The sequence below is a fragment of the Rhipicephalus microplus genome, unplaced genomic scaffold (genome assembly GCF_043290135.1).
Source record: "Rhipicephalus microplus isolate Deutch F79 unplaced genomic scaffold, USDA_Rmic scaffold_13, whole genome shotgun sequence".
Lineage (NCBI taxonomy): Eukaryota > Metazoa > Arthropoda > Arachnida > Ixodida > Ixodidae > Rhipicephalus > Rhipicephalus microplus.
Genome location: NW_027464586.1, coordinates 19,919,385 through 19,932,150, shown reverse-complemented (window position 1 = coordinate 19,932,150; position 12,766 = coordinate 19,919,385). Strand labels below are relative to the sequence as shown.

The 12,766-nt window shown below is 45.4% G+C and overlaps 1 protein-coding gene across 1 annotated transcript in view; it reads left to right on the top strand.

The window, feature by feature from the left end:
* LOC119162950 (muscle calcium channel subunit alpha-1-like) overlaps nt 1–12,766 on the top strand; it is a 1,445,695-nt gene that overhangs the window by 425,589 nt on the left and 1,007,340 nt on the right. Inside the window, exons 3-4 of the mRNA XM_075882643.1 lie at nt 2,708–3,008; nt 5,827–5,932. Of these exons, the coding sequence (XP_075738758.1) occupies nt 2,708–3,008; nt 5,827–5,932 (407 nt within the window). The remainder of the gene's footprint in view (nt 1–2,707; nt 3,009–5,826; nt 5,933–12,766) is intronic.

The following is a 12,766-nucleotide window of genomic DNA, read 5'->3' as shown; positions in this document are numbered from 1 at the left end:
CGGTGCCCCGGTATGCGCCAGAGACATGTGGGGCTGGGGGTCTAGCAACGACGGCAGCGTAGGTCAGCGGCGTAGGGACAGATGGCGATGGAGGCAGTGCCTGCGTGACCTGTGTCTCAATGACTTGGCGTAGACGTGGGTCTAACGAGGTCACTGGCGCGGATGCTTTGGCCACAAGAGAAAGCTGACGCGCAACTCCTTCACGAATGAATTGTTTGATGTGTGGCAGTAAGACGGTGTGATCAGCAGCGACGTCGTGCATGAGGGCGGAAACTTCAGCCGTATCTTCAGCGGTCCTGGGCGTCGAGACACGCTGCTTACGCAACTCGTCGTACTCCTGACAGAGCTGAACAGCATCGGTGACGGTCTGTGGATTCCTAGCGACGAGCATCTGGAAGGTATCGTCGTGAACTCCTCTGATGATGTGCTTGATTTTGGCGCGTTCGGTTAGAGATTCATCGGCGCGCTTGCAAAGAGACAAAACATCTTCAATGTAACTTGTAAAGGTCTCGTCCCTGCGCTGGACTCGACTACGGAGACGCTGTTCCGCACGAAGCCGGCGCACGGCGGGACGACCGAAGACTGCGGCGATGGTGGTCATGAAGGCGGACCAGTTGGTGATTTCGCCTTTGTGGTTCTTGAACTAGAGGCTGGCCACATCAGCGAGGTAAAAGCGCACGTTTGTGAGCTGGTCGCAGGCGTTTCACTTGTTGGAAGCGCTTATGATTTCGTACTCGACGAGCCTGTCCTTGACGTCTTGTTCGTCGTTGCCGCGAAAAATTGGTGGGTCGCGTTGCCGAGGTACGCCAGTACAGTAGACTGTCGTTGGTAAGGCAGCTTGAGAAGGGCCAAGAGCAGTCATGGTGAATGGTGAGGGTAGCGTCCGATTTCGAAGTTCCAGGTTGATGGGAAGCCCGGCTCCTCCACCACTTAAAATAGAGGTGTTGTACGTCGAGAAAGGTTCAGACGCAGCTTGGCAAAATGTGCTTTATCAGGCAGGTCTGGCTGATGGCGAGCGGCGTGTTGTTGTTGTTGTTGTTTCCCTGTAGAAATGGCTCGTACCCAAAGAAGGGGATTGGCCGATTTTAAGGTGAATTTGCCCTAAACTTTCAGCATCTACTACTGCAGCCACCGATCATCATCGTCTTCTTCATTACCAGCAGAGCGTCCGTTATTCAGATTCAATACAATAGTTGAAAATTCGAGAATCCTCAAGCTTCGCCCTTCGGAGTTGAACGTGATAGCGACATCCTGTTTCTATCGCGTATTTGCAACATTTGAAACATTCCAAGCCCCGGCATATTCTTTGCGGGAGAGCAGCAAAATACGCGTGAAATCGGTCAGCCACATATTCTTCATTATTCTAATACCTAGTATGATTGTTAAATGACTCATTTGGCAAACGTCGAGCTCTTATCGTAGCCATCCGTACAAAACCCCGGTGTCAAACTACACATGGTTGCTACCATTGCCGCCGCGCTCACCGGCTGAAGAAAAATTTGGAGGCTGTGACGTTCAATGACCACGTGACTCGTCGTACTGAGCCTATTCCGCTTTTCAGACGAGAGCACTGCAAACTGCTCCTGGCTGCTCTCGGTGCAGCAAAAGCACTTTCGCTCTACCAATTGATGACAGTGCTCCTGCACCTGTTCGACCACTGCAACACGCCGGCTCTCAAGAGAGCACTCAAAAGTGTTCTTGAGCGCTCCTACTTTCCCAATGAAATTCGCCATTAGACATTTCTTGTTCTGGCACCAGTACTCCTTACGGCATAAAGTAACCCCGTTGCCTTTGAGGTGTGGCAGTTCTGGCACCAGTACTCCTCAGGGCGTTAAACAATTCTGTTGCCTTTGAGGTGCGTCAGTGGTCTAAAATTCGCAGATGCGTTGGGAATGAACATCCATCGCCACTGTCGACAAGTAAAATGTTAGATTATGATACTGAGAGAGCGCGTGAGAAAACATTGCAGGCATTTAGTAAAATATGATGCATACCTAAGACAGCGAGCACGTCGGGCATAAAGCGAGAAGCACTGACAACCTACGTTGTCACTATAACCACAGGTTAGATTAAAAAGTAAACTTGGAGCGCAAAGAGGAAGAAGCACAGTGAGAAAAGACGTTGACAGTATACAAGTGGTCTCACATGACAGAAGCGTGCTCACAGTTAGTTGATAAACTTGAAATCCTTGTCTTGTAACGATGTTGACTTCCACAAAGTATGGCGTTCTTTTAGACGCGAAGCAGCTTATGGCAGATCTTGTGTGCGTAAGCACCCTTATTGCGCATGCGCGCTCAACAGCTGGCCAGAACGCAATCATGTTTGCGAGTGACATATTCCAGAAAGCTATTAATTCGGCTAGTTTGCGACTGTTGCCCAGAGTAAACGTGGACGAGACATGTGGACTACAAATGGCGAGCATCCTCAACAAGTTTATTATAGCCTTGTGATAATCATATGATGGCTGGCTCTCATATGAAATCACAGAAGGTTAAAAGGTGAAAGAATAATGAGAAGTCATCAGAACAAATATTAGCTCATGGCCTCGTAAAGCGGATGAGTTCTTCGAGTTGAGTTTCTGGCCGAGTTAACTGCAACGAGCGGGGTGCTTCGCTACCTCTGAAATCGGTGACACCGCTCGCATGTAAGCAACTTAGAGTATAAAATGTGTGTTTGGACTGAGGATGTGCTTGTCTGTATTTTTCAGGCTCGGGCCCTGGTGGCGGGAGCAGCGGCAGTGCGGGCCGTCCCCTGTCCAGCGCGTGGCACACGGCGCTTGGCGCCGCCGACGCCATGAACACGCTGAGCAGCCAGCACAGCGGCGGGGCGGCCGCCGCTGCCTCGGCCGGCGGCACGGCAGGGGGCGCCTCTGGCGGCACCTCGTCACGCGAGCGCCGGAGGGCCCCACGCAAGGGCCCCAAGCTAGTCGAGAGGCCCCTGCGGGCACTCTTCTGCCTCGGACTGGCCAACCCATTGCGGAAGCTCTGCATCAGCGTGGTCGAGTGGAAGTATCCTTTTGTCTCTCTCGGGACACCGTCTGTTGTCGATGTGTAGCTTAATAGCATCCGAGCAGTTGATCTCCAGCATTTACAGCCACAAAAATTGTTTTATTCTGGTGTACGGCGAACACTGGATGCAGTGGAAATCGGGCTTAAGGTGTTTCAGTGCACCAGAGGAGGGCCCAACTTGCCTCCTGCAGTTTATCCACGTGTTTTTAGAATAATTACTCGGTCGTTATAAAGTATTTCTTAATGCTATAAATGTGTCAGAAAATCGTACCAGGTCACTACATCGAACGAAAACTTTATAAAAGTACACCACTGATGTGCTTAATGTGCCTATTTTTCATTACTACAGTCGTTTGGCACGAAAAAGCCAAGTCATAAATCGCCGTTATATGCAGATAGTGCCGAATAAAGAGACGTTTTATTGGGACTGCTTATCGATAATGATGGTCCGTATGAACTAAGCATGCGAAGATAAGAAGTACTTGGTTCAGTGATGCAGACGGAAGACATATAACCGAAATTATACCTTCGATGGGCCTATTTTACGGAGACTGAAAGACACTAATATCGTGATGCAGGCGGCAAACACTATAATATCTGAGCCAACTGAAAAATCGGTCCGTTGGTCTGGGCAAACTATCAACGCTTGTCCATGCCTGGGCATCATGGGGTCCATATTGTATTGTAGTCATCTCATTAGGACTAATGCTTGATTCTTACGTGGTGGTGTCCGTATGGAGATGCGTTCGTAGCTTGCAAGTCTAGTGTGTGTGAGGTGCACTGATATTGCTTGTCACGTGGTAGTCCACACAAAACTGTTTGCTATTGTGCAGACTATCCGACCCCTACTAATATATTTGCAGCGTGGTCAAATTAGCGTGCGCTGATCCTACAAAGGCACTGGAGCTAGATGTTGGCTTCAACTGAAGAATCGAAGTACTAAGAAAACTTCGAGTAGAAGAAATAAAGGCACATCTGCAACATCACTGGCTCTAAGCGAAGTAAATGTTCTCTCATGGAGGGGCACACGTCACCCCTCTAGCGTGGCCTGAGTAGCAGCTGCGTTCCTTGTACATCCTTCAGAAATATATATTGTTGGTCTAGTTGGTTTACCACCATCATCATCATCAGTCTGACTACGTCCACTGCAGGACAAAGGCCTCTCCCAAGTTCCACCAGTCGACTCCGTCCAGTGCTTGCTGCTGTCATACCCACAAACTTCTTAATCTCATCTCACCACTGAACTTTCTGTCTCCCTCTAACCCACTCGCCTTTTCTGGGAATCCATATAGTTCCAAACAAATCTAGCACGAAAATAAAACACACACCGCGAAGAACAACAGCAAGACGTGGACGATCGCGCGTCATGGTTCTACTCTGTGTCTGTTCAATTTTCTGGCTATAATTATTTGCCGCTATCAAATCCCGAAAAAAACAGTGAGTGTGGCTGCCAGCAGTTTGAGGGCAGTGCATTTAGCCTGCACTTCGTTGTGTCCTCTTCTGAACGCATTTGTGTGGCAAGCCCCACATCTTCACCGGTGATGAAACCTTCGGACCACCAAAAGAGCATCATGGGGTTTGCGCTCATTCAGGCCCCTGCGTTTTTTCACATTTTGCAAAATCTCACAGGTTCTAAATCGTATCTACGTCCAAGCGCCCTACTGGTGTCCCTCCCCGACCTCGCTCACAAAAGAAGCCAACTGACATGCGCGCAGCCGCTGTAAGACCATCGCGTCCACGGCTGCTTTTAAAACCTAGCTGGTGGAAAACGCATGGAAATGCTTTAGGACCACCGATACGGCTCCTTCTCTTCTATCAGCCGGCCCACTTTCACCGATCCTTCTGTTTGTTTGTTTGTTTGTTTGTTTGTATCCTCTAATCCATGAATCATACTCACTTTGAGGGATCGGCCAAGAGAACATATAGTCTCATATGGACGATAACTGCATTATTGCTTACTACGAAAAAAAAAGGGGGGGGGTTGTATAGTGAAGACAGTATGTTAAAAAAAGAAAGAAACCAAAGATTTAGATAGTGAGAAAAAAGAATAAACAACAAAGTAGACACTAATAGCTACAACTTGATTTTGGGAGCCGACCAGACAGCTGGTTTTTCCAAACCCGATTAATTTGGTATGTCACGGATTAATTCAGAATTGAAACTTACTTTCCGACCCGGTTTTTTTTTAGTATCTGTTAACGTGGGCTTAATGTTGAAAAACGTTTAGAGTCTTGAATAAAATGATCCTTCTGAACAACATGCTTCCTTTTCGTCTGTTTCGATAAGGAGCATCTTGATAAAGCTAATGACAACTACTGTGACCTAAACAATTTGCTACCGAAAAAGATGACTTTGTCTCTGTTCTAAACGAGTCGGATATTCAGCGCAGCAAGTACTGGCAAGTTTCTGTGAGCCGGTGTGACCAAATTTAGTAAATCGCTTTAAAATCTGAGACTTGTTCTTTACTATCAGTGCTGAAATTTAGAAGCAGAATTGAAGAGTGTTCAACTTCTGCACTGCTTTGATTACACAACGAAACTCATAGGGCCGAAACTAATGACATTATAGTAATCAAGGATTAACACTCCAGTCAGAAGCTGATTTCCTCTTAAGCCACGATGATGCCATGCCATGGTATGATTTCTATGTTTGGCCAGGATTCTTGCCTTGTCGCCTAGAAGACCTCGACTCATACCCGGGGGATTGGCCACACTGTACCTTAGAATGCAAATTTTTTATACAATGATTGCCATGCTCCGAGTAGTGCTGTGTCCCTGTATTTATCCTTGACTGCGCCTTTCTCTCTTTCCTCTTGCAGGCCCTTTGAATATCTAATTCTGTTAACAATTTTCGCCAACTGTGTGGCTTTAGCTGTTTACACTCCCTACCCCAACAGTGATTCCAACCAAGTGAACGCCACTCTGGTAAGTTATAATTACAGCTCGTGCTTTAATATATTTTTTTTTCTATCCTTCAGCTGGATTTTTCAGTCATTCGCTCTACTCTGAAATCTAGCATTTCCCAGATTGATCAATTTTATTTTACTAATTTCTTGTAAATATGTTCAATGATGTGTTGTTTTGCTCACCAAGGCCAGGATAACACTTTGAGGTACGCCATCGTGCAAGGCTCCGAAAATTTTGACTATGTGATGTTCTTTAACGCATCGCGGTGGATGTGTTTAAATGGTGACGTTTCGGTTTTCTTAGAGTATTGTATTGCGTGCTTCATAACCATTTTGTCTTGGATATTTCGTGAACATTTTAAGGGACAAGGCAGAATGTACTCGCCGGTGCAGATGTTCCCAACTCGCTACAAGTTCGTGGAACAACGTTCCGGCCAGGGAGTGTCAACTTGTGTAAACACCAACGTATTGCCAGTGAAGCTTTTGCACACAGTCGATAACGAGTTGCGGCAACTAACGCGCCATGTACTGTGAACTCAACGACGATAGCTTATGCACCGATCACGCTCAAGTTTATAATCTCCTTGCAGAGATGTACTTTTGAATTTCAAAAAACAGTTGGCTGCTTTCCAACCGTAGACTAGATCACACTCTAACACTTAGACAGCTCTGTTTCTAAACACTCGTAGCTATTTGCGTGCGCCAGCTGGTGACAGTGCTTTTCTGCTGTCCCGAATGGTAGATTTTCTTAAAAACAAAATGACTCGTCTATTGAGATATAGGCTGTCGAGGCTCTCCACTACGGTATCCTTCGAAATCATATTATAGTTTTACATATGAAAACCCCCAAGGTAATATTGTGTGCCGCGTACCTCAAGTATTGGCTAGCATGCCTTCTTGCATTTTGATGAAGGGGACATTATAGAGGGGCACAAGAGATCGACGCGGGCTGAAAAGTTGATAGTTTAGATTTGATTGTTTATTTTATATTATGTGCACACACCACTCAGTAGCCTGAAAGTGAACTTCTTTTTTTTTATTGACAGCTTAAATTAGGAGGAAAAAATATTGCACCTATTTTGTACAGGGGGACCGATTTCGTCTCTTGTCATTTTCAAAAGTTGATGACGATATAAAAACACAAATATTAGCTTGATGAAGACAATTTTTTCTTCTAGTAAATGCACGCGTAATGAAGAGTGAAGCAGCATTGTTTTGAGCTTGTATGCTGAAGCAAAATCTTCCTGAAAGATGTACGAACAAGTGACATATTTCAAAAGTTGCTTGGTTCGAGATTTTTTCCTCCTAAGCCAAATCAGCTAGTGTTTGATAACTTGGTTACCTATTATAGTGTAATTTTTACAATATTGCCTGTCGTTACCGTTTCTGTACTTCAAACAGATAATTTTAAAAATGGCCTCAAACTTTCTTATACGTCGACAGTAAACCCTATTGAAAAATCAATATTTAAAATATCCCATTTTTCATATTTCTTAAAATCTCCAAAAACTTTCCTCGCAGATAATATAAAAAAAAATATTTAAAACATATTGCACTATTTTGTTTGCGGCGACAATAATACGGGTGGAAGTTTCAGCTTTTCGAGCATGCACTTGGGCGATAAACGCATGATAAATCGGGCTAAAAGAGTGGGCTTGAGCTCCTGAGTCGTTTGAACAGGACCATATATACAGAGTAAAAGCAGATTTGGTAAACGGGAAGGACCGTTTTAAGCTCGCCCTTCTGAAATACCTTAATTTGCCATTTCAAGCCGAGGTTCCTAGCACCTCAGTTGCTCACCTCGGTTAGATGACGCAGCTATTGCAGTCATCTGCTTTTAACGTATTGGTTCACTACACTTACATGGGAATAGGCTCGTGAGAGGAAGCATCGAAGCATAATGAATAGTGAGATTTAGTAACGCTGCTGCCACCTGAACGCGCTTTAACGTTTCCTTCCCCTGTCGCCTGCTCAACAATTCATGCGCGCCCCCTCTTGCAGGCAATCTATGATATCATAGGATTTCAGCTGTAGGAAACGGTAATAAGTCTGCAATTTCAACAAAACATAATTTAGTAAAGCTCAGCAAAGCACAAAACTCAACCTCCCACCTAAGCTCGGAAGGGATTAAGCCGGCAACTGGATGGTGTAAAGAACGTATGTCTGGAGAATGTAAGAATGCTCTATGCAAATGGAGATTGCCTGGAGACCATTCATTACTTCAAGATTGTTTTAGTGCACATTTTCACGACGTGTTGCAGGCCTATGTTTTCGGTGCGTTTGGTTAGCCTCACGTAACAATGCAAATTATGGCCGTGTTTTGTTAGCGTCAAGCACAGCTGTAAGTCATCTGGAAAATATGCAGCGTTTTGAGCACACCATGTTTTTGTTCAATGCATTCCTCAGCTTGAGAGGGAATAGGGAAGAGAGTCATTCCAAGTGTTCATGTACTATCTTCCGTAGTGTAACGGCATTCTGCATGCTGGTGTAAGAGCAGTTTAATTTATCGCGTTTTCTACAAATATGTACGGATCGCCTTATAGTATGTCATTATGTATTGCTCATCTGGCATTAAAGCTGAGCGAATAGGACCAGAAATGCGCCTTTGTAGATGTTTATTTCTCTGTGTGCTAAATCTGATTCTCCTCTGTAAGTCCGGTTCAAACGACTCAGAAGCTCAAGCCCACTTTTTTTATCGCCTAAGTGCATGCTCGAAAAGCCGGAACATCCACCCGTAATATTGTTGCTGCAAACAAAATAATGCAATATGTTTTTAATATTTTTTTTCTATCATCTGTGTGGATTGCTTTACCAAATTTTAAGAAAAATCAAAGATGGGATTTTTGGAATATGCATTTTTCGATAGATTTTATTGTCGACGAATTTGAAAGTTTGAGACCATTTATAGAATTATGTGTTACACAGCAATGGTATTGACAGGCAATGGTGTAAACATTATGTTGTAATAGGTGGCCAAAGTATTTAACACTAGCTGATTGAGCTCAGGAGAAAAAAAATCGCAAACCAAACAACTTTTACAAATTTCACCTGCCCAGACATCTTTCAGAAACATTTTGCTTCAGCATACAAGCTTCAAACAATGCTACTTCACTCCTCATTACGCGTGCATTCATTAGAAGAAAAAAACGTCATCATCAAGCTAACATTCGTGTTTTTATATTGTCATCACCGTCAACTTTAGAAAATGACGAGGGCGAAATTGGTCCGTCTGTAGAAAATAAGTGCAATATTTTTTTCCTCCTAAATTATGCAGTCAATAAAAAACAAAGTTCACTTTCAGGCTACTTGGTGAGAATATAAGAAGCAAAGTATAAATTAAACCAAATATGAACGAAAATAAACAAAATATAAAACAAACAAATCTAAATTATCATTGTTTTGACCCGTGTCGATCTCTCGTGAAATCACCTGGAGGCCAGTGTACTGTGCGATATCCCTGCATGTTAGAGAACACCTGATAGCCTTCAAAAAAGATGCTCACAGGAAGACACATATGCAAGCACACATAAACCAAAGCAAATACAAGCGCTGTACAGCAAGATACCAATGCTTGTGTTCGAAAATTTTTATATTTGCTTGTTTTTGTGTCCTTTCGTGTGCTGCTGCTTCAAAAATGAGAATCATGGCTCACTGAGTAGCCCATCAGTACATCAAAGGAGTGGCTACTTGGGCTGGCTAGTATTGCAGTTTTTAAAGAAATATACTTTCTTAGTGCACAGAGAACGTCAAAAATATACTTTCTTTGTGCGCAGAGAACGTTTAAGAAGGAAGACAGGACAGAGTGCACTGTCTGTCTGTCTGTCTGTCTGTCTGTCTGTCTGTCTGTCTGTCTGTCTGTCTGTCTGTCTGTCTGTCTGTCTGTCTGTCTGTCTGTCTGAAATGGTCTCTGCGCAGCAAGAAAGCATATTTCTTTAAAAATTTAGTAAATACTGAGTAAATGCTCAAAATTGTCGAGCCCTCCACTACGGCATCCCTCATACTGTGATTTCGGGACGTAAGACGCCAGATATTATTAATATAAGACCTATTTTACAGCGAAAGCTGTTATGAGATCACAACTCGCGTCACGCACAGTTGTCTACCACCACCACCGCTGGTGTGCGTAACCACATCGCGTGAAATTAGAAAAAAGAAACTTACACAAATGACACAGTGCGGCTCAAACTCGGGTCCGCTGGGTGCCAGCCCAGCATTCTACCACTGAGTTATGCCAATGATTGGGACCTGTTGGCGAATTTCCCTTAGGCAGGCTTGATGTTGGGAAAGCAATCGTGTTATTACCACTTATAAAGTGTTTTAGGACAGCGGAAGAACAACCAGTCGTCGAACAATGCGTTGAGCGTAACGAGTGGGTATTCCATCTCCCCCCCCCCTCCATTACAAACGCTTGTTCTTGTTCCCTTATTAACTGTGGCCCATACTCATGTCAGCCACAATTCGTCATCGTCAGCCACTGCATGAAGAATTGGCACAAAATTCCTTGCAAGTGTTAAGCGGATACAACGCTTCTTAGAAGAATAACGAAAAATAGCATAGCAAATGTCGGCCTACAACCCAAAAATTTATTATAATGCCTTAGGAGGTATCAAGCAAGTGTGGTTGCAGTAGTTACCCAATGAGTGTTTCAAAAAATGCTCTGAAAGACCGCTCTTCTCCCCGCAGGGGCGCCTGCGCAAGTATAGCGTTTGGTGTGTAGCGACACCACGGACCCGAGCTAACGGGGGAGTTTCTACTCCCTCCCACGCCTAGCCGTGCGTGGCTTTGCCGTGTCCGGGGAAAAGGGGATCCTGGGGGTTGAGCCGACGCTGGGTGATTGGACCTTGAAGGCCCCCCGGCAGAGGCAACACACCCCTTTGGCCCCGGCTTCACATAGACGGCACCCCTGGGCTGACCCACCCAGGGGAAATCGGCAGTCGCCTTTTCCTATCTCTCTCTCCCTACATCTTCGTCTTTTGTTCTCACTTTACATCTTTCCTGTCTTCTCCTCACTTCATTTTACTTCCAATTTTTCCTGGCGGCAAGGGTTAACCTAGTGTAAATATCCAACCCTGGGTAGATATATTAGGTTATAGCGGCCATGTACGGCTGGCGCCTGCGCCTTCTTCGCGTCTCGCAGCGTCCCCTTGTTGGGCTCGGTGGTGGGTGGCTGGCATGGCCGCCGAATAAGCTATCAAATTTATGTGAACCCCTAGTCCTCTTACAACTAATCGCCCCTCCAAGAGGTGGCGCACCGATGCAATTTTCGAGTTTGTTCCAAACAAAAAAGATAACTTTCCCAAATACCACATAATTCACTGTGAAAGTACAGAAAAGAAAGCAAGAAGTATTTCACCTTTTCTTGTGTCCAAATGTCTCATAGAAACGCTGGGCGCAGGCTACAAGGCCACAAAGACTGCCAGTGGTGACCTGTTACTTGAATTAAAAGACAACGCACAGTACCAGAGACTACATAAACTCACAGCATTTGGGGATCAGCCTATCACAATCACACCGCATCGAACCTTGAACACAGTGAAGGGTGTTGTATCAGATGGAGACCTGATGGACCTCTCTGATGATGAACTTCTAACAGGCTGGAAAGAGGAAAACGTCATTCAGGTGCAGCGTATCAAACTAAGAAGAGAAAATAAGGAAATCCCAACGAAGCACATCATACTAACTTTCGCATCTAGCACCCTCCCAACTGAAATAGCAACAGGATATCTTAAACTGCCAGTTAGACCATACATACCCAACTCGAGGCGCTGCTTTAAGTGTCAGAGGTTCGGGCACGGCTCCCAGAGCTGCCGAGGACAGATTACCTGCGCGAAATGCGGCACCAAAGGTCATACCGCTGACGATGACTGTCAGCTACAAGTGCACTGCGCAAACTGTGAGGGTGACCATCCTGCATATTCCAGCTCATGCGTGGCCTGGAAAATGGAAAAAGAAATTATTAGTACAAAGTTTAAATTGAACATAAGCTTCCGTGAAGCGCGGCAGCGCGTTTCCCCGCATTTTTTTGGGAACACATCGTATGCCGAAGTGGTGCGAGGGGGGTCAGCATCACTTCGGTTTTCGGCAATGCCTTGGACCACGCCCAGCGTGCCGAGGCAAACGCCACAAGCCCCCATGGGGGGAGCAGCCTCGGCTGCCCCACCCTCCTTGAATACAGCCCCACCGAAGGCTCCTGTGAACCTTGGCAGCAGCCAGGGCACCACACAAACTAAAGAGGTCCCCTCGACCAGCCCGGTGGGGTTTAAGGCTCCGTCTGTTACGACGAAGCCTACAACGAAAACATTATCTGTCGCCTCTCCTGAGGCGATGGACACATCAACTGCACCGGCGCAGACTGCGCCAAAAGAGCAGCGGGGTTCCCTCGACCGCTCTAAAAAAGACAAAACGGTAATTACAGGGCCTTCTAAAGGCTTTGTAAGATAAGTCACTTCTCTCTTTAGACACCAGCCACACTCATTTCGTACACACAGCACTTCTTTATTCTCATAATGGAGACACAAATTATACAATGGAACGTCAGAGCACTACTTCGAAACCTCGACGATGTCCAAGAGCTTCTAAACAAACATTCTCCAAAAGTGCTGTGTGTACAGGAAACACACTTAATATCCAAGAATACAAATTTTTTGCGTCAATATGTTGTCTTTCGAAAGGACAGAGATGATGCTGTGGCATCATCTGGTGGTGTAGCCATTATTGTTAATCGAGGAGTAGCATGTAGCCATCTACCACTACTAACATCCCTAGAGGCAGTGGCTGTTCGAGCAGTTCTATTGAATAAGCTCGTTACCATCTGCTCTCTATACATACCGCCGCAACACCGCCTGGAAAAACA